General features: G+C 44.3%; 5 protein-coding genes across 10 annotated transcripts; 2 read left to right on the top strand and 3 right to left on the bottom strand.

The window, feature by feature from the left end:
• Positions 1-331: 331 nt before the first annotated feature.
• On the bottom strand, positions 332-10,861 carry LOC143373364 (coiled-coil domain-containing protein 42 like-2). Of its 2 annotated transcripts, none has more exons than XM_076820559.1 (5): positions 10,703-10,861; positions 1,656-1,787; positions 1,148-1,436; positions 810-1,049; positions 332-739 (listed from the first exon to the last, which is right to left on the bottom strand). In XM_076820559.1, the coding sequence occupies exons 2-5, from the start codon at positions 1,766-1,768 to the stop codon at positions 407-409; spliced, it is 975 nt and encodes a 324-aa protein (XP_076676674.1). In that variant the 5' UTR covers positions 1,769-1,787; positions 10,703-10,861; the 3' UTR covers positions 332-406. The 2 variants fall into 2 exon arrangements, with proteins under 2 accessions (XP_076676674.1, XP_076676673.1); XM_076820558.1 differs by lacking the exon at positions 10,703-10,861 and adding an exon at positions 9,181-9,316.
• Slh (sec1 family domain containing Slh) lies at positions 2,017-4,377 on the bottom strand. The gene is made up of 2 exons (XM_076820554.1): positions 4,339-4,377; positions 2,017-4,090 (listed from the first exon to the last, which is right to left on the bottom strand). Exon 2 carries the CDS (start codon positions 4,040-4,042, stop codon positions 2,153-2,155), a length of 1,890 nt encoding a protein of 629 aa, XP_076676669.1. The 5' UTR covers positions 4,043-4,090; positions 4,339-4,377; the 3' UTR covers positions 2,017-2,152.
• On the top strand, positions 5,617-10,623 carry LOC143373359 (jmjC domain-containing histone demethylation protein 1). Of its 3 annotated transcripts, none has more exons than XM_076820549.1 (7): positions 5,617-6,091; positions 6,203-6,482; positions 6,567-7,254; positions 7,333-7,657; positions 7,780-8,035; positions 8,115-8,410; positions 8,484-10,623. In XM_076820549.1, the coding sequence occupies exons 1-7, from the start codon at positions 6,050-6,052 to the stop codon at positions 9,489-9,491; spliced, it is 2,895 nt and encodes a 964-aa protein (XP_076676664.1). In that variant the 5' UTR covers positions 5,617-6,049; the 3' UTR covers positions 9,492-10,623. The 3 variants fall into 3 exon arrangements, with proteins under 3 accessions (XP_076676664.1, XP_076676663.1, XP_076676662.1); XM_076820548.1 differs by having other exon boundaries at positions 7,774-8,035; XM_076820547.1 differs by having other exon boundaries at positions 5,618-6,091; positions 7,738-8,035.
• Positions 10,862-10,888: 27 nt separating the features above from the next.
• Positions 10,889-22,420, top strand: LOC143373362 (uncharacterized). The gene is made up of 3 exons (XM_076820555.1): positions 10,889-12,661; positions 19,427-20,899; positions 21,527-22,420. Coding segments are annotated over exons 1-3 (1,731 nt in total). The 5' UTR covers positions 10,889-12,659; the 3' UTR covers positions 21,783-22,420.
• Positions 12,718-18,679, bottom strand: LOC143373360 (uncharacterized). 3 transcript variants are annotated; one of them, XM_076820552.1, is made up of 9 exons: positions 18,365-18,679; positions 16,144-16,390; positions 15,530-15,817; positions 14,631-14,950; positions 14,307-14,550; positions 13,778-14,063; positions 13,429-13,717; positions 13,195-13,362; positions 12,718-12,942 (listed from the first exon to the last, which is right to left on the bottom strand). In XM_076820552.1, the coding sequence occupies exons 1-8, from the start codon at positions 18,533-18,535 to the stop codon at positions 13,201-13,203; spliced, it is 2,007 nt and encodes a 668-aa protein (XP_076676667.1). In that variant the 5' UTR covers positions 18,536-18,679; the 3' UTR covers positions 12,718-12,942; positions 13,195-13,200. The 3 variants fall into 3 exon arrangements, with proteins under 3 accessions (XP_076676667.1, XP_076676665.1, XP_076676668.1); XM_076820550.1 differs by having other exon boundaries at positions 12,718-13,362; XM_076820553.1 differs by having other exon boundaries at positions 12,718-13,362; positions 13,778-13,988.
• Positions 22,421-22,695: the final 275 nt, after the last annotated feature.

Here is a 22,695-nt window from a genome sequence, read left to right as displayed (position 1 = left end):
CGCTAGGAAGATCATACAAAAGAGATATCAATAATAAAAAAAGAGTAGCGGAGAGTCCACGAGTTGCGGAACCATTAATATTTACAAAACACGAGCTAATTGGTCCGATCATCGGCGTGATGACAGAAATAATGACGCAACCTGCGGAACAGGTTTCGCATGAATTTTTATAGACGAAAGTGGAGTTTTCAATATTCGTACGGCGGAGTTTACTTACGAAGATGAAAGGATACCACCATCTCGTGTCATTCGTAAGATTTTAATCGTAATTTATCTTTAATCTATCTTTTAGTTTATCTTTAAACGATAGTAGGATATTTATTAGCACACATTTTATATATATGTTTACGATGAAATATATTTATTTACAAACAGTGCGGAAAAGGAATTTCGCGTGCGGTGTACCTTATTCCTTGCCCGCCCGTTTCTTCGCCACTTTGATGATTCGCTTTAGTTCAAGAATGGTTCGCTTAATGTGGTCCAGCTGCTGCTCGGCGTCGTCTTTGCCCAACGCGATGGGAATATTTTTTCTCTTGCAGATCTGCTGGTAGAGATTCCAGCAACAAGTTTTTACTTGCGTGTGCTCCAGATTTTTCTCCGCGGCGGTCACTTTTATCTTCGACACGATCGTCTCCCATTTCAGGGCCTGCGCCTCCGCTCTGTCCCGTCTAGCTTGTAGTTGCACCAGCTTATTGTTCAATCCCATGAACTTTTGTGACTTTGCCTCTGTCATATGGTACTGCAAGAAACACACAGTCGCGTTCTTCCTTTTTCGGGCAGCAAACGAAAAGTTAATAAATGTACATTACTATATCTGTTCCTGTCTCCTCCAGCGTTTGAAGGTTCTTATCCTGATGCTCGGACAACAGCGATCTCGCCTCGATTAAAGTCTCGTAGCGATTAAAGATCTCGGCGATCGATTGGAACTCCCCCGTTTCGACGATCACTCTGTCTAAATAATTCTGATACTTTTTATACTCCCTCACGTGTTCCTTCATTTTCGCTACAACGTTTTTCATGTAGCTTAACTTTCCGGTCAAATCCTCGATCTGAAAAAAAAACGGGCGTGCTGCGTTAGAGAAACGGGACCGCGTTCGACTTCATTAAACGTTGAGTAACTTTTATTAACTCTATTTTAGCATGTTACTTCTTCCTGCCGTCGCGCTTGGCGCTCGCGTTCTTCCTTGATCTTCAGCTCCGCGCGCTCGCGCTTCTCCTGATTCTCCCTCACGAATTTATTGAACCGTATGAACGACTCACGGAGTATTAATTCCTGGTGTCTCATCTCCTTCCACTGATCGTCCATGACTTTTCGTTTTCTCTCCTGTTCGTCCCATTTCGCGTGCAGTTTCCCCTCCACTTCTCCCAACTCGTAACGCGCTCTGACCAGTTCCGACGCCGGGAAAACTCTTGGCTTATCCCATTCCGGATACTTTCTAATATAAAATGCACACGCCTGGCGTTGTTATATAATTCTAGAGACGCTAGCTCCTTTCGAACGTAAAAACAAAGTAGCACAAAGGATTAAGTACTTTAGCAATGTTATCCACGGGTTTCTACATTAGTTTTTCTACTTGCTATCCTACTGAAACTAAAAGCGTCCGCAAAATGTACATGTAGGAAAGTAAAATTCGTATTTGTGTATGGTATATTACTTAATGTTACGATCTTCTTGCTTGGACAGAATGTACTCCGTGGCGGCTTCCTGTGGGTCTCTCGGAACAACAGCGCGCCGAATAAAATTCTTCGCTCCTTGTATCGAAGCCATTTCGGTTTCTCTTACGGATCTATGTTAAAGAAAATGAATATTTCAACACGATATGCAATGAATTTGTAATGGAAACGATACCACTTAACTATGTGTGATCCATTGATCAAACAATTCAAATACAGGTTCGCTCTCTTACAGCTAAAAAATTCCCTAGACTCAGGCAACCTCGAATACCCTAGACCCTAGGTTTTGGTGACGCGGGCATTTCAGGGGCGTGTAAATATACCTAGGTAAATTCTGTCTAGTGTAATTAAACAAATTTTATTTATTTTACATTTTTACAAGGCAATAACAGCAGTATGAAAAGTCAGCGTACGCCGTAAGAAAGGAGGAGATAAATATACATTCTTCTTCGGTTGTTAACTACATAATCTGTAAGAATTACGAATGAACCTCTTGTCCCAGAAGTGAAAGTTGCTTAAGTAGTTGTTTCGCATTAATAAACGTTGTTGAACCGTACGTGATTCGTTTATTAACCCCGGCCCCGCTTTTCTGTTTCACGTAGTCTACTAAATTTTGGTATTCTATGTAATTTCCGCCGCCGACAACGAAAACGATTACGTCCTGGAATGTCGGTCGATTCTTTGGCATTTGTTCGGTATGTTTCAGCTGCTTCGGATCCAGATAACAGTAATCGTCCGTTTGAGACGATTGCCTGGATTCCATTACTTCGTCGACTATTTTCGTCACGGGTAGATTATGCTTCTTAACAACTAAATTCTTCACTCCCTCCATCACGAATGACGATCCCTGATTCATAAGCTTTGAGAACATACTGACTGTCTTAGTTCCGCCGCCTTCGTAATTATTTTGTATTTCGGCTATTCTAGTATAACTCCTCAATCTTTTTATATAAATTAAGGGATTCAAGTCACATCCGGAAGCGGACAGCGCCGCCTCGAGCTTATTATAGTCGGCATCTGACATATTTGTACATAAATAATATATTACAGCAAGACGTAATTTATCCTCGGGGGTACCACAGTCTGGATCACTTATCGTTTCGAACACGCTTCTGTCCAACGTCTGTTTGCTCATAATTTTCTCCTCCAATTCGAAGAATGTATCGAGCCTCCTGGATTTTATAGAATTTAAGATACCCGTCGCAATCGACGTGTGCATGTCTATTAGCCGCTTCATTTCCAGAAGTTGTGGTAAGGAATTCACAGCATTCGTCAGACGTGCTGTATTATTGGACACCATCGATACAGCTACGTCGCTCTCGTTATCAATACCCATAGAAGATTTAAGTTTCTTAACATCCTCCTCAAACGTACGGTATTGTTCCAATTCCTCCTGTATAGCTTCGGCTACCCTAGGAAATGGACTGCCTTTATGTTGACACCAAAAGCGATCTCTATTATCTAATTCGTAGGCTCTAGTCTTCGAACGTGTCCCGCCTGCGGGAGACCTCCCTACATTCTCCTCGACGACAAGCCTGTTCAATGCCATTTCCAATACGTCGTGCGCCAGTGCTTGATACGTCCATGTATGGTGCAATGGCGTGGCCATGTCTACGTTACGATCTAATATTATTAGAAGTGGTCTTTGAAAACTATAGTGGCCAGTCGTTTCACTTTCGAACAGATTGTTCCTTGTGTCCCACACATTCTCTCTCAACTTCTTATCTATCATTTTAGCAACCATTTCCGCAGCATTTCCCCTAGGACATCTTATAATTGGAACAGTTCCCAAAGTCACAAACACGGAGAACAGACAATCGACTACGATCTCCATAACAGACTCCATTTCGGTATCTTTTACTTCTCCGCGATTAATCGCATGATACGATATGACGTCGCTGTTCTGATGTCTGAGAATGAAGAGATCATCCTCTAACGATATAAAGTTTAGATATTGGTCGAACACTTTGTGAATATTTGACACTACACCTCCGAGCAATGCTGCGGCTGCTAAATCTTCCATTTTTTGTCTAGATATCGGCGATATAAAGTTCAAGTGATATATATCGTACAAACCGTTCTGTAAATCTTGACCGATCCGGCCTAGATTCTCATCTGTCGGGGCGCAGAAGTAAATAGCCGGTACCTCGGGAATAGAATCCCTGTCGGAATGCAATTGCATATGGAGCGTGATGCCGAGCTCCCTGAGCTCCTTGACAGATATCAACGGTGAAATGATGTCTTGTCCAAGACGATCGTAAATTAATACCTTCCATACGGGTATCGCTTCTTCTAATTTGTGGTCAGGTTGATTCAAATTTAGCATCTGCTTCAAGGCATTTATTTGCCTGTCACGTAGGCTCATCATGGTTAACCCGCTTATTTCGAGTCTTTCCTTCCAAATGTATGTGGCGGTCTCGAGTGACGTGGCCGGATGTCTCCGCCAGAGGGCCAGCAAACTCGACTCCCTCTCGCAAGTCCTCGCTCGCCCTCTCGTTCGTAATTGTATAGTGTCTAAGGCAGGGTTCCGCCAGGTAGCCTTACTGATGAGTTCTCTGGCGGACCCGGGACAAAAAACACACTCCTCTCTTTTCCGATCCTCTACCTTATCCACTACCTACTACTCTCAGAGACCTTCAAACGTTTATCCCTCAATCCTTTAACAAACACTTTGATTTGATATTTATGGATATCACGAAGCTTTCAGAAGATCAATATATGTGATATCAGAACTACGTAAAGAAATAAAACGTTGGAAAACACCACCATCCTCGGAATAAACACGACGTGTCAACATCGACTCTGAATTGTCAAAGAGTAACACGCAGTACAAGACACACTACTACTGAGAAGTCTGAGAACGTGATATTTGCAATATCAGGACATGTGGCGGTCTCGATTGACGTGGCCGGATGTCTCCGCCAGAGGGCTCAGCCCCAAACTCTCGACTCCCTCTCGCAAGTCCCCTCGCTTGCCCTCTCGCCTGTATCTATATAAATTCCGTCCCAGTCCTGATACCCAGCGTGTCTAAGGCATTATTGGGCATTATTGAGCTCTATCCTAACTGGGGTGTGAGAACAGCAGTGGGAAAGTAGAGACGAACAAAAGCGGTTCGAGAGAAATCGGAAGATGATAGTGTAATTGAATTATTTTGTTATCCTTCTCTTCTTCTTCCTGTCCCTCTCTACCTCTACTATCCTGTAGTAAATTTGTGCGTAGTGGGGGGGGGGGGGTGTATGTATAGGCGCCACCACGCCCCATGAATTAGAGTTATGAATAAAATTTTAACACATTTGACTCTTTTTTTTATTTTGCGATTATTATTCATAAAAATATTTTTTTCGGATATGTTTTACATTCTTGTGCGCGCGAATAAGTTCACTGAGATGCACTATCCATCTATAGTCTAGTACAGGCCTGCCCTTTAAAGTGCAAATACTTCCTCAAATTCTGGGACCTGGGCAACAGCCGAGCGCGGAACTGTTACCTTGCTAACCGTTGCGTGGGTTTTAGGTGAGCTGCAAGAGTGTGTGTGCGCCCATCGCGTGAGGCCCAGCTGTATGGACTCGTGGTACGAGCCAGTATGGACGCACGCACAATCTTACAGTTCTTCCGCAGCCCATGCTGTGATTAGCAACGTAACAATTCCGCGCTCGGCTGTTGCCCGGATCCCAGAACTTGAGGAGGTATTTGCACTGTAAAGGACAGTCCTGGTCTAGTAAGACAGAGAAAGTAATCCCTCGTATTTGTGTTCCTTGTCTGACCGTCCGCCATTGCTCTGTTCACACTCCAGTTAGGATAAAGCTCAATGGCCTAAGACAGGCTTCCGCCAGGTAGCCTTACTGAACAGTCCTCTGGCGGACCCGGGATGAAATGCACTCCTCTCTTTTCCGATCCTCTACCTTACCTACTACATTCAGAGACCTCCAAAGACACATCAATAGTTCTGACGCAAACTCTCTAGGTTGTTAGTGTTGTTGTTACTATTAATCCTCGCACGATAGAAGTGAAAGTTTTGAGATTATAAAGTTTTAGAATGTGTAAACTTCTGCGTTACAATGCCATACAAGATGGAATTTGAAAAATTAAAAATCCACGGAATGGAACGGAATGGAACGCTACTCGAAACGACTTAAAGCTTTTCGTGGTACTTATTGGTAGCATTGGCCGGTAGCAAAATGGCGATCTCATTTTGCTGGGAAAGTAAAATCAGAGAAAAGTTTGATGTTAATAATAGGCTACCGCGCGTGACATGTAAATAATAAACGAGATTCCGTTTGTATAATATTAAAAGAATCATTCTCACGTTCGTAAGACGAGGCACCTTGAATATTCGATGAGTTTTCGGTGATACGTTTCTGACAGCGTGTCCGCAATGGCCGATGACTCTACCTCTCTGCCTAAAAGGCGTCAATTGGTAAACAAACTGAACATAACTTTGCAATTTCACCCCGGATTTGACAATTCTGTATGAAATTTTTTACAAGCCTTGATAAAAACCTTGCATTTATCGTAAATTTTATTGTAGCGAGAAAGAACTAGGAAGTTGTATACAGACGACTGGACCATAGGCGATGAAGAGATCGAGGGTCGCAGGACGTTTCAACTCGATGAAAAGATTGAATGCGAACGATACAACCTCAGTAATTTCGCCGGATTATTCCGGGAAATGAACGGTTCTGAATTAAACCTGGCATTCTTGCAGAAACATGGTCTCAGTATACCACTACTCTTCAGAGACAAGTCTGGACTGGGATTACAAGTTCCCAGTTCAAATTTTACTGTCAATGACGTGCGAACATGCGTTGGTATGTGTCGAATTATAATTCTATGGCAAAGTTAGTATAACTGCGAGTGTGTCTGAATTGATATGCGTTACGTGTGTTTATTAGGTTCTAAAAGGATATTAGATGTAATGGATGTGAACACGCAGAAGAACGAAGATATGACAATGAAAGATTGGCAAAAGTATTATGAAGATCCTAACAAGGAGCGATTATTAAATGTGATTTCCTTAGAATTCAGCCATACCAAATTAGAAAATTATGTTCAATCACCTGCGTTAGTGCGGCAAGTCGATTGGGTAGATGTTGTATGGCCAAGGCATCTAAAGGAAGCACAAGTAGAATCTACTAATCTTTTGGAAGACATGATGTATCCGAAAGTGCAAAAGTACTGTTTGATGTCTGTGAAAGGTTGTTATACAGACTTTCATGTTGACTTCGGCGGAACCAGTGTCTGGTACCATATCCTTCAAGGCGGGAAAATATTTTGGCTTATCCCTCCTACCGAGAAGAATCTGTCCCTCTACCAAGAATGGGTACTGAGCGGCAAACAATCCGACGTATTCTTTGGAGATATGGTAGACAGATGTGGTAGGATAAGTTTAACGTCCGGCATGACATTATTTATCCCGACTGGATGGATTCACGCCGTTTATACGCCCCAGGACTCTTTAGTTTTTGGTGGAAATTTTTTACACAGTTTTGGTATTGAGAAACAATTGAAAGTAGCTCAAGTAGAAGAACACACAAAGGTTCCACAAAAATTCAGATATCCATTTTTCACTGAAATGTTATGGTATGACTACGAAAACTACTAAGAAAATTGAAGGAAAAACTTCGTATATAAATATCGACCTTCTCTTGCCTGTTACAGGTACGTGTTGGAGAGGTACGTACATGTTCTCCTAGGCAGAACTCATCTGGACATTTCTGAGTCGCAGCGGCAACATTTAGTTCCGCAACACCATCAACACGCGCACTTAACCCCGTTTGAATTGCATGGTTTAAAAGCAATAGTTATGTATTTACATTCGCTACCCTCAACCAAGAAGAATGTGCCTGAGCTGATCCGCGATCCTGTTGCCTTAATTCACGATGTTCGGTGTCTAGTAGAGCAACATCGACACGATAGTCCGGAAGCGGCTGTAACGGGAAATCCTGTTTTACCACCTCCGCCTGCAATAACAATTGCCGAAAGGGTAAATAAAATACGCACGTTTATTGGAAAAGTTGATTGCTTTTTCAATTTTCACATGTACTTTGTTGCATCATGTAACAGGAGCGCTTGAGGGTAACTAAGAAAAGTTTTGCAAAGATACAGAGGCATCACTCGCAAGAAAAGTCGGAAAGAGCTTTCCCGCGACGAAGGCGTACTAGGTGTAAAAAGTGTGAAGCGTGTACAAGGACTGATTGTGGGGAATGTATGTACTGCCAGGACATGGTGAAATTCGGTGGAAGTGGTCGTGCCAAACAGACGTGCTTAATGAGACAATGCCTGAGGCCTATGCTCCCGGTCACAGCAGCTTGTAAAGTGTGCCGTTTAGACGGCTGGGGACAAACGCCTGCGCCTTTAATGGGTATTTATCAACACATCGTTAATATGTTACTGAGATAATAAATAAAAGTGCCTGCACGTTTAATACCATCTACCTACAGGCAAGCCAATACCAACAGCTTCGTCCAGTTTATTAGAATGTTCGATATGCTTCGACATTGTTCATCCCGAGTGCATAGGATTGGATCGTCAGACCATAACCGTCAGCGACGATTTACCGAACAGTTGGGAGTGTCCTCAATGTTGCGAGAGCGGTCGAAACCTAGACTGCCGACCACGTCAACCTAAGGCTCGTGCTCGAAAACTATCTGTATCTAGCGCAGCTTCTTCAGCGCCTACGACAGATTCCGAACGAGCTACCACACCAAGTAAACGTTCAAGACCCGATCCCAGCGATGTAAGTCCCCAAATGGAATCTGACACGGTCTAAGAATACGAATTATTCATGGTTTCTATACAAAAAATTCCAGGCATGGAATGACAGAGAACCGGCTGAGGGTGAACAGCGAACAGCTTTACGTACGCAATTAGCAGTACAATTAACTGGTTCAAGTAGTAAGTCATTGAAGAGGCCCCACGTGGTAGTTAGGCCTGTCCCACTTCCGCTTGTTCAAAGACCAGGGCCCGATTTTAATGGACAATCTTTAGCGTATGACAAGACAGCATTACTTGCTGTTTTTAGATTTTTAAATGCAAAGGACCTGGCGAATTGTGCCTTGGTTTGTCGTACATGGGCCAGATATAGTACCGATCCTAGTTTGTGGAGAAAATTGGACATGTCTCATTCCCATCTAACAGCTTTGCATTTGACTGGTATTATACGTCGTCAACCGGAGAATCTGTCCCTTGACTGGACGAACGTCACTAAGAGGCAGTTGGCCTGGCTGTTAAGTAGATTGCCGCAGCTGAGAACGTTGTCCGTGCAAGGTTGTACGTGGGCTGGAGTCTGTGCGCTAAGAACTTGCACATGTCCACCACTTGTTACCTTGGAACTCAGTTACGTATCTGGACTGAATGACTCGAGCTTGAGAGAAGTCCTCAGTCCACCTACTGATTCCAGACCTGGCTTGATCGATAAAACGTCGAGATTGAAGCATCTAAAAAATTTGTCTTTGGCTGGATGTGATATCACTGATGTAGCTTTAAGGTATATAGTTCAACATTTACCTTATCTCGAGACACTAGATCTCTCCTCTTGCGGCCGGGTTACCGACGCTGGCGTAGCTCAGTTAGCAACTACGCCGGCGCAGGCGGTAACGAACTTGGCGTCATTGAATTTGGCCAATTGTAGATTACTCACCGAAGCGACATTAGATCACTTGGCGAGATGTAAAGTGCTTAAACGTTTGGATCTCAGACACACCACCCAAGTTTCCACGCAGTCTGTAATTAAGTTCGCTGCGAAAAGTATTCATAATTTGCATGTAACAGATGTTAAGTTGGTGGAGGAGAAGAAGATTAAAGTGGAAGTTACATGAACGAATAAGTATCATCTGGTTGTTATGAAGATTCTCGGCAAGTGCAATTCGGTTACCGTGTTAGCAACGCGAGGAATGATAAACGGTTAGCGTAGGTAATGCCGAATTTCGATCAGCGATTTATTTATTATCACAAAAATCCATCAGTACTATATCGCATCTTCATAATGTAAGAAAGTGGACCTGACTAGTATAGGATTTCTATTTGATAATTCTTCAGTTTTATCGATATATCACTGTGCGATCTGGGCAGAGAATACTTGTACATGATTTTGTAATGACCAAGGAACGTTTTATTTTCTTTTGCTTTTATTACCGTAGATGCTGTCTTCCTTTATGCCTGGATAGCTCTGTGCATATTTCTAAGATATTTTAAGGAATACAGGATATTAAATAAGTAATGCAGACCCCGAAATATATTTCTGAATAACTAATGGCAAAAAGAGCGCTAGTTAAAATCTGAAATATGTCCAAGTATAGCATTTTTAAGGCGGTCTTGCGTTAGCATCACGAACCGAATAGAATGGAATGTTAGGTTTCATTGATCTCTAATAGAAGTCATTACTCGCTTAATATTCCGTATTCTATTAGATCGAAATGAGATGATATACATAGGTATGTCTCTGTATAGAAGTCTACTGGCATTGCCTCGAAATGCGATTGCGCAGTATCTGTTTTATAAATCTTCTATATGGATGCATAAATACGAATGCGGGTAAAAAGAATAAATGTCGACGTCGGTAGCCTCGCGAGAGACTTGGCAGATTAGCATATCGACGCTATTAATCGCCGATATATTAATGACAAGAAAGAAAGGTATATTTATTTGTATGCGTGTTTGGATAAAATTTCGAACGCTAGAAGTCATTGAACTGACCTCGAAAATCGCAAAACTAACGCAGAGCCTGTTGACCATGCAAAACTCGTTCACTATAAAATCGAAAGCGCGCAATGGAACATATTCGACTATACCATTTCATAATGTTAGATAGGCAACTAATATTATGCTGAGGAAACGTGTACATTACATGAATGTTTTAATTTTCGACCTAAGCTATGTTAAAAGTCAAACGCTCTTACGTAAACGGATGTACATACGATACTTTTTTTTATATATAAATCCTCTTTTCAATTTTATTTTGTTGATATGCATATTACATGCGTAATCTGAGAGTGATAATAAGAATAGAGAGCAATAAGAATTTAATTACGTACACTTCGACAAGCCATCGTGTTTCACGAGATTCGTTGCGTGATTAAAGTGTCTCGCATCGTTTGCTCATGGTATCTGTGAAAATGTCGTTTAGAGGGCACGGATCACTCGCACTAAAATTCAACATATTTTTTCAACTCAGCTCGCAGTGCAATGTTTTCATCAGAGATGGGCAAACAATTGTTTCTAATAAAAAAATGATTTCGAATGAAAGACAAAAATTTGATTCGAAACTCAACAAATAAAAATAGCTTAGAGTTATTTTTATTTGAAATAAAAATTACTGAAAGTTATTTGTATTTGAAATAAAAATTACTGAAAGTTATTTGTATTTGAAACGTCACAAATAATTTTGTTTGTTCGACGTGAATTTATCCGACGACCACAAATAATTTTTTTATTTGACGGGAATTCATTTTAACCTTCAAATAATTTTTTCATCTTTTCATTCATTTTTATTTGAAAATTATTTGAAGCTCAAATAACTGGGAGTAGAGAGCGCGAGAGAGCCACTGGTTGCCGCCATTTGTGACAAAAGCGGAAGTAGGCAGAGATGGAAAACGTAAAAAAGAAAGAGACAGAAATACGGATAGAAAGGGAGATAAACAAGCGGCTTGAAAAGCAGGCAGTTTAGTGAATGTTTAGGTTATGTTTATTCCGGCTTTGTCACGAATGGCTGCGGTTATACCGATCACTCCCTTGAGAATCACTATTCCAAGAAGTAAAGCATGATGCGAGGAGGTAGTTGTAGAGTGACAGGGAACGAGGATTAGAAAGAGAGAGGGATATTAGGGACGGCGGGTTTTTAAATAGTTTATCAGATGTTGCGGATAGAACACGATTTTTTGGATTAATAATTATTTTGTGTTATGTAAGTTATTCGTGAAACTTATTGCGGGATGTTACAAAGGGTTTGTGTTTTTAGAAAATACCGTGAAAATGCGTAAATTATTTACAGGTAAGTAAAAATGTAATTGGTGAGTCACAATAAGTTCCGCCATCTATCTCTATCCTGCTCGCGCACGCTCCCCCTCTCTCTCGCTCTCTACTCCAAGAGTTGAGCTTCAAATAATTTTCAAATACAAATTAATGAAAAGATGAAAAAATTATTTGAAGGTTAAAATGAATCCCCGTCAAATAAAAAAATTATTTGTGGCCGTCGGATAAATTCACGTTGAACAAACAAAATTATTTGTGACGTTTTAAATATAAAAAACTTTCAGTAATTTTTATTTCAAATAAAAATAACTCTGTACTATTATGACAAATAAAGAAGAAGCCTGTTTTATTTTATTCGTTATTTAAATAATTTTTTATTTAAATAATGGCCCATCTCTGCTTTTTATTAATACTCGTTAACGCCGAATCGTTTACCGCGAGTACATTTTTATAATTCAAGTACGTCTTAGAAACACTTAAGATACGAATAATGTTCTAAAAAAACAATGACACCATTGTATAGAGTATGTAATCCACAGAGAACAATAGCGATATTCTGATTTTCAAATATAATTTTAAATTTTAAATACACCGTTATCATCTGTACCTCTTTATCTTTGTAACTAGTCTGCTATTTCATGTTTCTTTTCTATCGCTGTACGCTCGAACGCGGTGATAGAGCAGAAGTAAAAAAGAAGTGTTTAATATACATATAATTATAGAAAACGGAAGTTTACACGCTCGTTGTAAACTACGAGTGTATAAAATAGTTACTTTCCGACGCCAATGCGTCGTTGGGAAACAGTACTAGGGACTTTTTCGCACGTCGCGCGTGCGTTTCTTTTCAAACCACTCTTACGGGCCGTAGTGGTTTTTTCCTTTAAAAGAAAGAAGTCTTAATAAACATAGTTATTTATGTTATCGTGTATGCTAAATAAGGAAAAAGATCGTCGTTGAGAAATAAAGTTTGTAAATTCTGGAAATACCGACTCCTCGATTGTCTTTCAATTACAAGCATGTGAGTGTATTGTGTTTGATTTTTTTGTTTATGATAACCTATCGGAACACTGGCCGTCGACTAACAATCGTCTTTATTAAAAAATATCTTACAACGTGATAGCAAAAGAAAGCGGTATCGATAATCTCGTATAAACGTCTGCCGAGTCTGCGGAATACGTCGAACACGTTGAACTGGTACAGAAAATTTACACGTCGTTTCTGTCTTTTGTTTTGATCGATAGACACGTTTTGATGTTTCCTCTTCGGCTCGTTGCGCATGCAGGATATTTACCATAGATACTAGAGAAAACAAATTATCGCATTTACCAATCGATACTAAAAAAAAAAAACAGCAGTAGTTTAATGCTCTGCGGATGAGTTGAACAAAAATTCTGTCTCCGTGTAAGATTACCTACGAAAACCGTTTAGGTAAGTGTGCGTGTATTAGTCTGTGTCTGATTTCTCAGACATAAGATTTTTTTATATTTCCATATGTAATACTTATATGTGTATGTATACAATTGTCCATAGCAATTCTTCACTGTTCCTTACATAAACTTAACCTAGTTCTGCTAGCACAGAATCAAGATCTTCCTGCAGACTGAGACTTTCTTCTCGTTGCTTCGCTAAATCATCTTTCAGTCTATCGACTTGTGCCTTAAGTAAATAGTTACCCTTCTTTAGCGCAGCTAAACGACCCTCGTGCTTTTTAGCTTGTTTCTGTGAAAATATTTAATATTTCAGTATAGAATGAGAAACATTTATAACGCCACTTTCGGTACTTACCTGTAAAGAATTTCTTTGTCCCTCCATTGAATCGTCCTCGTCTTCGGTCTCAGATTCTTCGTCTTCCTCCGATTCCTCAGATTCAGATTCATCTTCAGAGTCCGTTTCATCCTCTTCTTCTTCGTCCTCGTCTTTCTCTTCATCCGTCTCGGACATCAAATTTGCCATTTTGTCAACCTCCTTTTGTAGATGCTTGAATTTCTTTTTCTCCTCTTTTAATAACTTTTGTTGCTGCTTGATCTGATCTTTCAACGCGTGCCGCTCTTTTCTAGCATTCGCCGCTTTATCCCTGTTTGTCCAGAGTATCATTAATTCATATTACAATTTAATCGGTCGCGTGTATACTCACTTGAAGTTTCTAATCTTTGTCGACATCAGTTTGATCTCTCTCTGCAGTCGTTTTTCGGTTGCAGCTTCCGGATCTTTCTCGTCGTCTTCCTCCTCCGAACTCTCTTCCTCTTCTTCTTCCTCACTCTCGCTTGGCTCTCTCTTATCTATGCTTTTCTGCGAAGCAATTTTCGCTACATCTTTCGCACTTGGACAACCAGCCAGTGCCATTCCTGAAACATTGTACCAAGCTGCTTCGTCGCTATCGTATGCTAGCTCTATAACTGGCTCAGCTTCAAGTTCTTGCTCTGATCCCAAAAGCGCAAAATAAAGAAGCAGAATTAGTATAAGCATAAGCGACTCAGCAGTGTTAAGGACGGACCGAAGACAATATCAGAATAGAGAATATATATTCTTTATCAGCTTGTTAGATGCAGTGTTAATAGTTCTAACGCAACTAACACTAGACGCCTTAAGCTCGTGTATTACCTTAAACGCAACGAGTGTTAATATTTAATTCTTAGGTAACAAAACATGCGAATCGTCCCTACCAGCTTTCATGCGCCTCTCTAAAGTAGCGTACATCCTCCTCATTTCTTCCAATTCATTCTTCATTTTGTCCCTTTCATCCGCAGCAGTCATGTAGTCCTTCTCATACTTCTCAGCGTCTTTCCTGGCTTGTTGGGCTTCCCGTTTCAAAGATTCCGTAAGTTTCTCGTCGTACTTCTTGTGTTCCTGAACGCTTTTCTGCGACTTCCCCCGTTCAACTTCCGACTCGAGATTTAAGATCCTCGCCTGCAAAAGTTATTGCAGAACCAGCTAATCGTCGAAATTCCTCTAATCGGGCTTGGAAAGAATTCATAAAAGTCTGTTACTTGTAATCTCTTGTTCTCCCTTTCCAAAGCTTCCTTATTTCTAAGCTCCAAAGCAAGCATTTGCTTGGTACTTTGCAGGTCGTCCCTTACTGCGTCAATGTCGTCCATATCGTCCGAAACGGTGTCCTCCGTTGGCTCGTCAGCCTTCTGCATTTGCTCCTCTATCGTCAATTGTCGCCGGAACTTCCTCAGGCCCTGCAGCATCGGCTTCGACCGATCATTGGTCCGCACGCTCTTTAGCTTCACACCCACCTGAATCTGCTTCAGCAATTCATTATGCATGTTCGATTTCTCGGACTCGAACACGAAGTGTGCCTTCCCTAAGCAGAAACACCCAATCAGTACAACCGATAAACACCGATCACGTTCGACATAGTACAATATTCAACTCGGAGATGATTCTTGAACAAATCCCCGTGACTCGCTGCTTAATATCACAGAAACTCCAAGTTCATCCACATCGCTTCATCCGCAGAGCGGATAATCGCAGAGCTTTCCGTAATTCATTTACAATTCGGGAAAATGGGAATAGGGAGAAAGGGGGTGTGCCGATAAAAACACACTGAACACGAAGACAGCCATTCATTCAACGACGACAATATTATTTAGCAACAAACGAGGGGGTCAGAACAATAAGGGCTACTTGTACTACAAACAGCTTATATCACAGTTCAGGGACAAAAGCTGAGATTGAACCGTGTGGTAAAAGGGGGGGTTCCTTCATTAACAATTTAATTAATTACACAGGGAGGTAAATGGGGGTTGGCGAATGGGGGGAGTAACAGCACAACAAAGGGTCTAGTAGGGACTAAATCGACCGACACACGGTGAAACCGGTTCCATCTAGGAGAATCGCCCGGGGGGTATCTGAGTAGTATCGAGGTTCGATCGACGATCACCTGCTGGATCAGCCGTAACCTTGTCCACCCTCTCGATCAGGGGCGCGCTTCTGTCGTTGCACTGGACGTGCCTCAAGGTCTTTCCACTCTCGAGCTCCTTCATCATGCTGGCCCAATCGGGACGTTTCCGCGGCCTCGACTTCAGCATCTCCAGCTTCTGTTGTTGATTCTGATTGAGGGGTGCAAGATTCTTCAGGATGGTTCTGCCCGGTGGTGGTGGCGGTGGTCTCGGCGGCGGCGGTGGCGGGATCGCTGCCCTCGACGAGCTTTTCGAGAGTGTCGGTGCACCTATTTATAAGAGAATCGTCTTTTTACCGTGTCGAATCTGCGCCGGTGAATTGTTCGCCGCGTCACGTGCTTGATAGGGAGGAACACCTTGGTGAACGGAGGGTACGGAGCCAGTCACTTGGAATAGCTTAGGCAGCTGGGTCTCAGTCACCGATGCTCTGGCGAGCAATTAAATATAGTAATTACCGTACGGCTGTTAGTTGTCCCTATGTTTCCGTTACCGTGGTCGAGTCGTACGTTTCGTGGTGCAGTTGCAGTGGGCGGGGAGGCTGTGCGAATCGAAAGAGGAGGCTTTCTTTGGGGGAGAGGCAGGCTGGTGCCGTTACCTGTGGTGCTCTCGCTCTTGGAGAGAGGTACAACGTCACCGCGAGATCGAGACTTCTCGATTCGAATCTGCCGTTCGAGCTGCGGCCTCGAATTAGGCTCTTGTCGCCCATTCTCGCGGGCCTTCGTCGGCGCTGGTTTACTGCTAGTATTCTTCTCGCTACGCGGCTGCGACGGGATTATCGTGATCTTGCTCTGTTTACGCGGCTGCTCCTCTGCCACGGGCTTCGCTTCCGGCTTCGGTACACTCTGCGAACCGAGAAACATCGCCATTAGGGAAACGCCTATTCCTTTATATAATTCTTTACTGTACACACTTCACTACACTCCCCAGCTATTTACGCCGCAACGCTTGCTCTCGCTCTCGCTTCAAATCTACTATTTAACATTGGAAAACTGAGAAATTCTCTCCTTTGTACCAGCAACGTTTGCGCGCCCAGTTGTTAATCGACGCGCACTTAAATCCCCGCGCACAGCCACCTCATTGTTCACGACCTGCTATCTTAGATGGCCTCGCTATCTTAGATCTGTCCGTTACGACCGGTTGTACGACTCTTCGATGCCCTCCGCGAGGAAAAGGGAGGAAAAGAATCGCACCTCCTGGTGTATCGTGAAAGGTGGCCGCGTTGAAAAGTAGAAAACAAAGTGGAGTGCACGCTCCCACCGTCCCCCTTCCCCTATCCTAAAGAAAGAAAGCCTCGAGAATTCTCTTGGCAAGTATCGAGGTTCGTTCGGTCGTCTTTAAATAATCCGAATCGCACTTCCTTCTCGATCGCTTCCAAGCTAGAACCTTCGATCGTCGTTCCGATCGAAAACCATTCATACGCTCCATCTATTTGTAGATACTCCGCGTGAATGAAATTCTGATATGAGCACGGTTACATGCGTGCCCCTGTGGTGAATGGAACTCGGAGACGGAAGCACCATTCGTGGAAAAACCGTGAAATCGATGGAACTTATCGGTACATTTGCGCTGAGAGCGTGATATGAACTCGTTAAGAAACTGGCGGAAGACGTAGCTGGCAAGACATTTGAAATAGAAACGCGTGTTCTTTAAATAATCGTGACCCAGAGGCTTATATGCGAGGACCCGTAAGGCTAGCCTTCTATCTGATCTCTCTCCCTCGTATCAAGAAAGGGAAATTAACATATCGATGGAGACCAGCCATGTTTAAATACATTTTCATTCGTCGCACAAACTGGCGGCTTGCTTCTTCCTCACTGACAGTTCCAAATAGTGCCAGTCTCCATTTCCCATAACTTCATCAATTTTCAAGCGCATAGGAAATAATTTCGCACGTACTGCGTCCAACTGCCGCGATTAACGATGCTGACGAATAGAGTCTATTCGTGGACGACTCTGAGGAAATGAATAAACCGATATTTTTGTAGCATCCCTGGATCCCGCGTTTGTTGGAAAACTTTCAACCATAACTCCGGCGTGCACAGGGCCCGAGATTTCGAGGAGCGCCGTGGATCGCTCCTAATCCCGGTCAAACTTGTCGATGATCTAACTGCTCGCGACAGTTGTAAACAATATCGTGACGTTAATGACCACGTCCTGGCCACGTGTCTTCGAAATATCGGGCATCACGTTTCTCGCGTTTCCCTCGGATCAAGGATTCCGTTCGCGTTTGCTTGGCTCGGTGCCAGCGTATCGAAAGTGTGCGTTTCGGGATCGGTATGCAACCGAAAAAAAGAATACAAATAAACAGAACATCGAGACGTACGCGTCGATTCCGACGAGCGGGCGACGTGATTCCAGGGGAACGTGTAATAGAAAGTGGAAACAATGTTGCGAACGGTGGACAGGGTCGTAAATCAGTGTACAGTACAAAGATTCTGAAATAATAATCGCTCAGCCAGAAGCAGTTCCGAATGCAACGCCCTTGTAAATTTCGGCTTGTCGAAAGGTTTGCAACGCAAACTTGTTACTCGACACCCACGCGGGTTATTAATAGCGGGGTCCGGTGACTTTGAAACCCAATATCTGAATGGAAAAAGACTGCAGAAGGCGGCCGTCATTCTTCCCTCGTTTCTAGTAGAATAGGCGCGCGTAGAATCAGACGACACGCTTGCACCTCGGCGCGCAGAGAACAATATACAAAAAGACATGTGACATGTGCACGCTGCTCTCTTCGGTTGAAATAAGCCGCTTCCCCGAGAGCTTAATTACACGAAACGTTTAATTAACAGCGTAATTGCATCGGAGAAAAGACTCACTTTGAGGGTGACCTGAGTAAACGCTGGGGGTTCCTCGGGTTTCGATTTGGAGTCCCTCCTGGAGTTAAGGGTCCAGGGAGCGGCTGGCATAGGCAGAGGGTTCGGACCATCCTTGACCCAGGGCGGCCTGAAGGTGGTCCTCTGCGGTGGTTGGCCACCGGCACCTGGCATTCTTCTCTGCTCTGTCGCAGGCTTCCTTCCTCCTGTCGCGTTCGTCTCTCGTCTCGATTCTCTCCGACCTGTCGTCGACTGTGGTGGCGACTAACACTCGAGGGCCGCGGGAGAGGTTTTCAGTGGCGACGAGGACCCTCGGCGTGTACGATGCGCCACTGGCGAGCTTCCTTGGACGACGGAGAACGATAATAAAGGTGGTGGGGAAATCGGTTTTACGTGGGACAGCCGCGACCCGCTTTTCTCGAGATGTTTCGCACGCGAGAAATCTTCCGGATGGGTCTCGCGGGAGGGGTTCACTGATCGCGCTGGACGCAAGGGGGATGGTCTCGTGTTCGGGCAGCTGGATGTCGGTCGTTCGTTGACGGAACGGGCGGACGGTGTGCACGGAATATCGTAGAGCGTTATGGTTGAGAATTTTCGGGAGTCTGGGAAAGATCGAGACCTGGACCACACATCAGGGCCACGACTGCACCTCCCTAACCGCGCGATATTTTCGTCGGCGTGACGTCACAGGGAGACGCAAGCTCGAAATAGAAGACGGTCCTCCTCTTCTAGGATGCTTTCGGTGGTCTCTCTCGGTTGGAACGCCTGTTCTCTTGGTCCTACACCCGCCTCTGTTTACGATGCACCCGTGTGCCGATCGACACGAAGGTCGATCGATCTTCAGGGTCGTTCTCGCCGGAAGATCGACACTGTGAACCTGCTGGGTCTGTTAGCACCGTGGCGCGTTAAACGCAAACGCGATAGTTCGCTATTATCTTGCTGTAGCGTTAATAAACTATGGAAAATTGATCTGTGCGATGTGTTTGAAGCCTTTGAATCCTATTCGTCCCCACTAGACACCAAATACCTGTGAAGAAATCATCAGCGCGGCTTGTCCTGTTAAAGGGTGGGTCGATTCCGGGAGAAGCAGTACCAGCTGGCCGCTCAGAAGCACAACGAGTCGTTCCTCAAGCACGACTATTACCAGCAGACTGCCAGATACTTCGAGCGGGAGTGTCGAATCGCTAAGCACTATGATTCATGGAATTACAAGAACTTAGATCCGAAAGGAGAGCTCGAGAAGGCCAAGAAAGCGGAGAGGCTTCTAGCCAGAAGGAACAAGCTGCGGAATCTGCTTAAAGAGGAGGAGGAAACGTACAGAGGGGAATTGGAAGGGAAGAAAAAGTCTGCAGCTCGCCCGGAGGAGTCCTCGTTAGAGGTCCTGAAGCAAAAACTGAAGGAGAAAAGGGCGGAACAGGGTCTCTATTTGCCTAGAACTTGCCGGAGATACCAGTCCTACTTCGTCAGCTCCAAAGAGCCTATCGATTCGCGTTGGAACACCCTGAAGGACACCAATCTTCAGTATTCACGCGCCTGCAGGAACACGACGAACATTCTACCGCAAAGCGGACAGAATTTCTACCAGCTGGGTGGTAGAATGAGCGAGGACGATCGCAAAAGTTCCAAAGAGCAGGAGAATCTAGAAACGCAGCAGGAAGTTCCGCGACGCCCGTCGGCTCAGTACATCAACGACCTAGCGTGGCCTAATCCGAAATTCTCGGCCCGTTACGCGCGCAAGAGCTTGGAGAACACGAACGTGAGGAACGACGATCCCGAGGAATACGTGCCAAGAAGAATGTCGAGCAGATCGTCCCTGGGCTCGTCCGCTGGGAGGTATACCTCGCCTACAAACGGGATCCCCGTTCACGGGGACAATAAAGAGAACAGGAAGCAGGAGACCAGATTGAACAGCTACCAGGAAGGCGGCAGAACGACCGAAAGTCCTTCTACCTCGAGGGATGAGCGTCTGATCTCGTCGACGGACTCTGCCCGGCAGGTGAAGAGTCCCCGACAAGTGAACGGAGAGGACAGTCATCCGGAGAAGTCGTCGCTGGAGCTCTCCGGCGATGAAATCGGCAGCCATCGGACAGAGCTGTCCGCGGTGAATTCCACTCGCGGAGGAGCAGATCAGGTGGACAAAGATACCGCCAAAGAGGCGCAGCGCGTGGAGGCCGTGAAGAAGAAGGACAACCGGCAGTTCGAGGTGGAGAAAAGCCTGCCGTGGCTGCGAATGAACCCGAACGACAAAAATCTCTCGAAGCAGATGTTCATGTACTTGACTCACAAGGAGCTTAAGTGCAAGATCGAGGACCTCGTCAGGAGGGAATCGCACGCGTGCAATAAACAGTACTGGGACGAGGCGTTGCGGCTCAGGGACATGAGGAACAAATTGGAACTGATCCGCGAGAAGGAACTGTACGACATGAAGAATCTCGACCTGGACGAGGAGGTGAGGAAGCTGGGGATACTGAGTATCGGCAAGAGGGAAGTGGAGCTGGCTGAACGGGAAAACATCTGCATGGACTCGACCATGTACAGGTACGATGAAGTTAGAGAAGGGCGTAGATGTTAAGGCTAGGAAAATGCGGAGATACGCGGCTTATTTTCATCGCTTACCGATGTGTGAAAGATTGTTGAGGAAGTAAACGGAGTTTGGGCTTATTTTCCACTCGGATACATTGTATCGCGCCTGATCGCGTCGACTTTGAGATCTAATGAGCTTCGAATGCTTTTAGTCGTGAGATAACATTGCCTACGGCACATCGAGCCACCAGATAACGATCACCAACTGTACTCTTAATACGTTCTAACGTTCATTCGACAATCAGATACGTCGCAAACGCGGCACGTGACCGTGAGCGATGTGTAAGGGTCTAGGACGACGAGCGGGCACCTCCTGCTTCTCGAATTAGTCGAACTCCGGTCGATGTTGCAACCGAAAACCGTGAGTCATTCACGTCTCACGATCCACGTTACTCTCTACACTCATCGGGCATTTCGTAAACGCGTGCCAACACGCTCGTCATCCTGCACGCCCCACATTCGTTCCTTGGTAGATCGCAAATAGGGTCCTTGCTTAGAGGTTTAAGGGTCGACGATGAGAGAGATTCCTCTGGATCTCGTGGATCCCCGAAGACGTTGGCAACCTGTTCTTTTGCTTTTCAGCGAGGATGCAAAGGCCATGTGGAAGAAGTGGGTGCACGAGGACGACAGGTCCGCGATCAAGGACGCGCGAGTGCAGAGGGAGACGTTGATGAACAGCCTGGAGAAGGAGTGGCAGAATCTGGCTATTCGCGACAAAGAGAGGATCTCCCGAACCTACCAGACTGTGATGAACGACTCTGCTCTGCAGGAAGAGCACAAGTTGACAGCGACGATCAACGCCGCCAGAATGAAATCGTTCGCTAGTTCCTTCAAATAAGCCACCGACTGAATTTCGGCAAACTTATCAAGCTTGATTACCCCGGTGCCAAGCTTCGTAGCAATTAGTATTCCAACGTTTGTACTTCACGGTTTTTTCGTCGGCGGTAACGTATACCGCGCCTAGCGTGCATTCCAAGTAAATTTATCGGGGCATTTATAGTCACGACAATGTACGGGGAAGAACATATGGAAGGGGAAGGCGAGCATGCGTTAAAATATGTAGTAACGTTTCGTAAAGACTGAGTACGTTCCAAACGAATCGGTAATCCGTCTCGAACCATTTATAACATGTGATACCGGTGCCGTTCCAGGTTAATCATACAACGATTATTAATCTTGACGCTTTAAATACACGACCGTGTAATTCAATGCCGTACAAGCGTCCCGCGCTTGTAAAATTCGGATTTGATACACGATTATTTATTTGTACTTCGTCCTTTCGTTTTTCTCATTCTAGTCGACATTGTGATGGCAGTATCGCGTTATTGTCGTTACATATTGCATTTCCCTTCATTCGATTTTAAGTCTGCAAGACTTATTTAATTATATCGCAAATATTTTGTATTAATATTTTACTAAAGAGATTACTCTACGTTGTATTACTGAACTGAGAATAAAATATTCACGTTGAACATACGATTCCAATCGAATACCTACCATATTTCATCCTTTCAGTCTGTTCCAACGCCCTCTCAAAAAAATCACCGCTAAACGTGCACGTTTGAATTTGCCGCGTTAGATCGTGCGCCGATAAATCGCGGCGGTGTTTCCTCTGCAGCCCGTCAGATGGCGCGACTAGGCTGGCGTTAGTCCCTCGGAAAATGGCGCGCAGAAACCGCGTCTTCCTACGAACTCGCGTACATTTGTGAATAATTCTGCGGTAAAAAAGCGATGTAGTGAAAATCCTTGTG

This window comes from Andrena cerasifolii, chromosome 9 (assembly GCF_050908995.1).
Source record: "Andrena cerasifolii isolate SP2316 chromosome 9, iyAndCera1_principal, whole genome shotgun sequence".
Taxonomy (NCBI): Eukaryota; Metazoa; Arthropoda; class Insecta; order Hymenoptera; family Andrenidae; genus Andrena; species Andrena cerasifolii.
The sequence above is the reverse complement of the archived record's forward strand: the minus strand, read 5'-3'. Positions and strand labels throughout refer to the sequence as shown.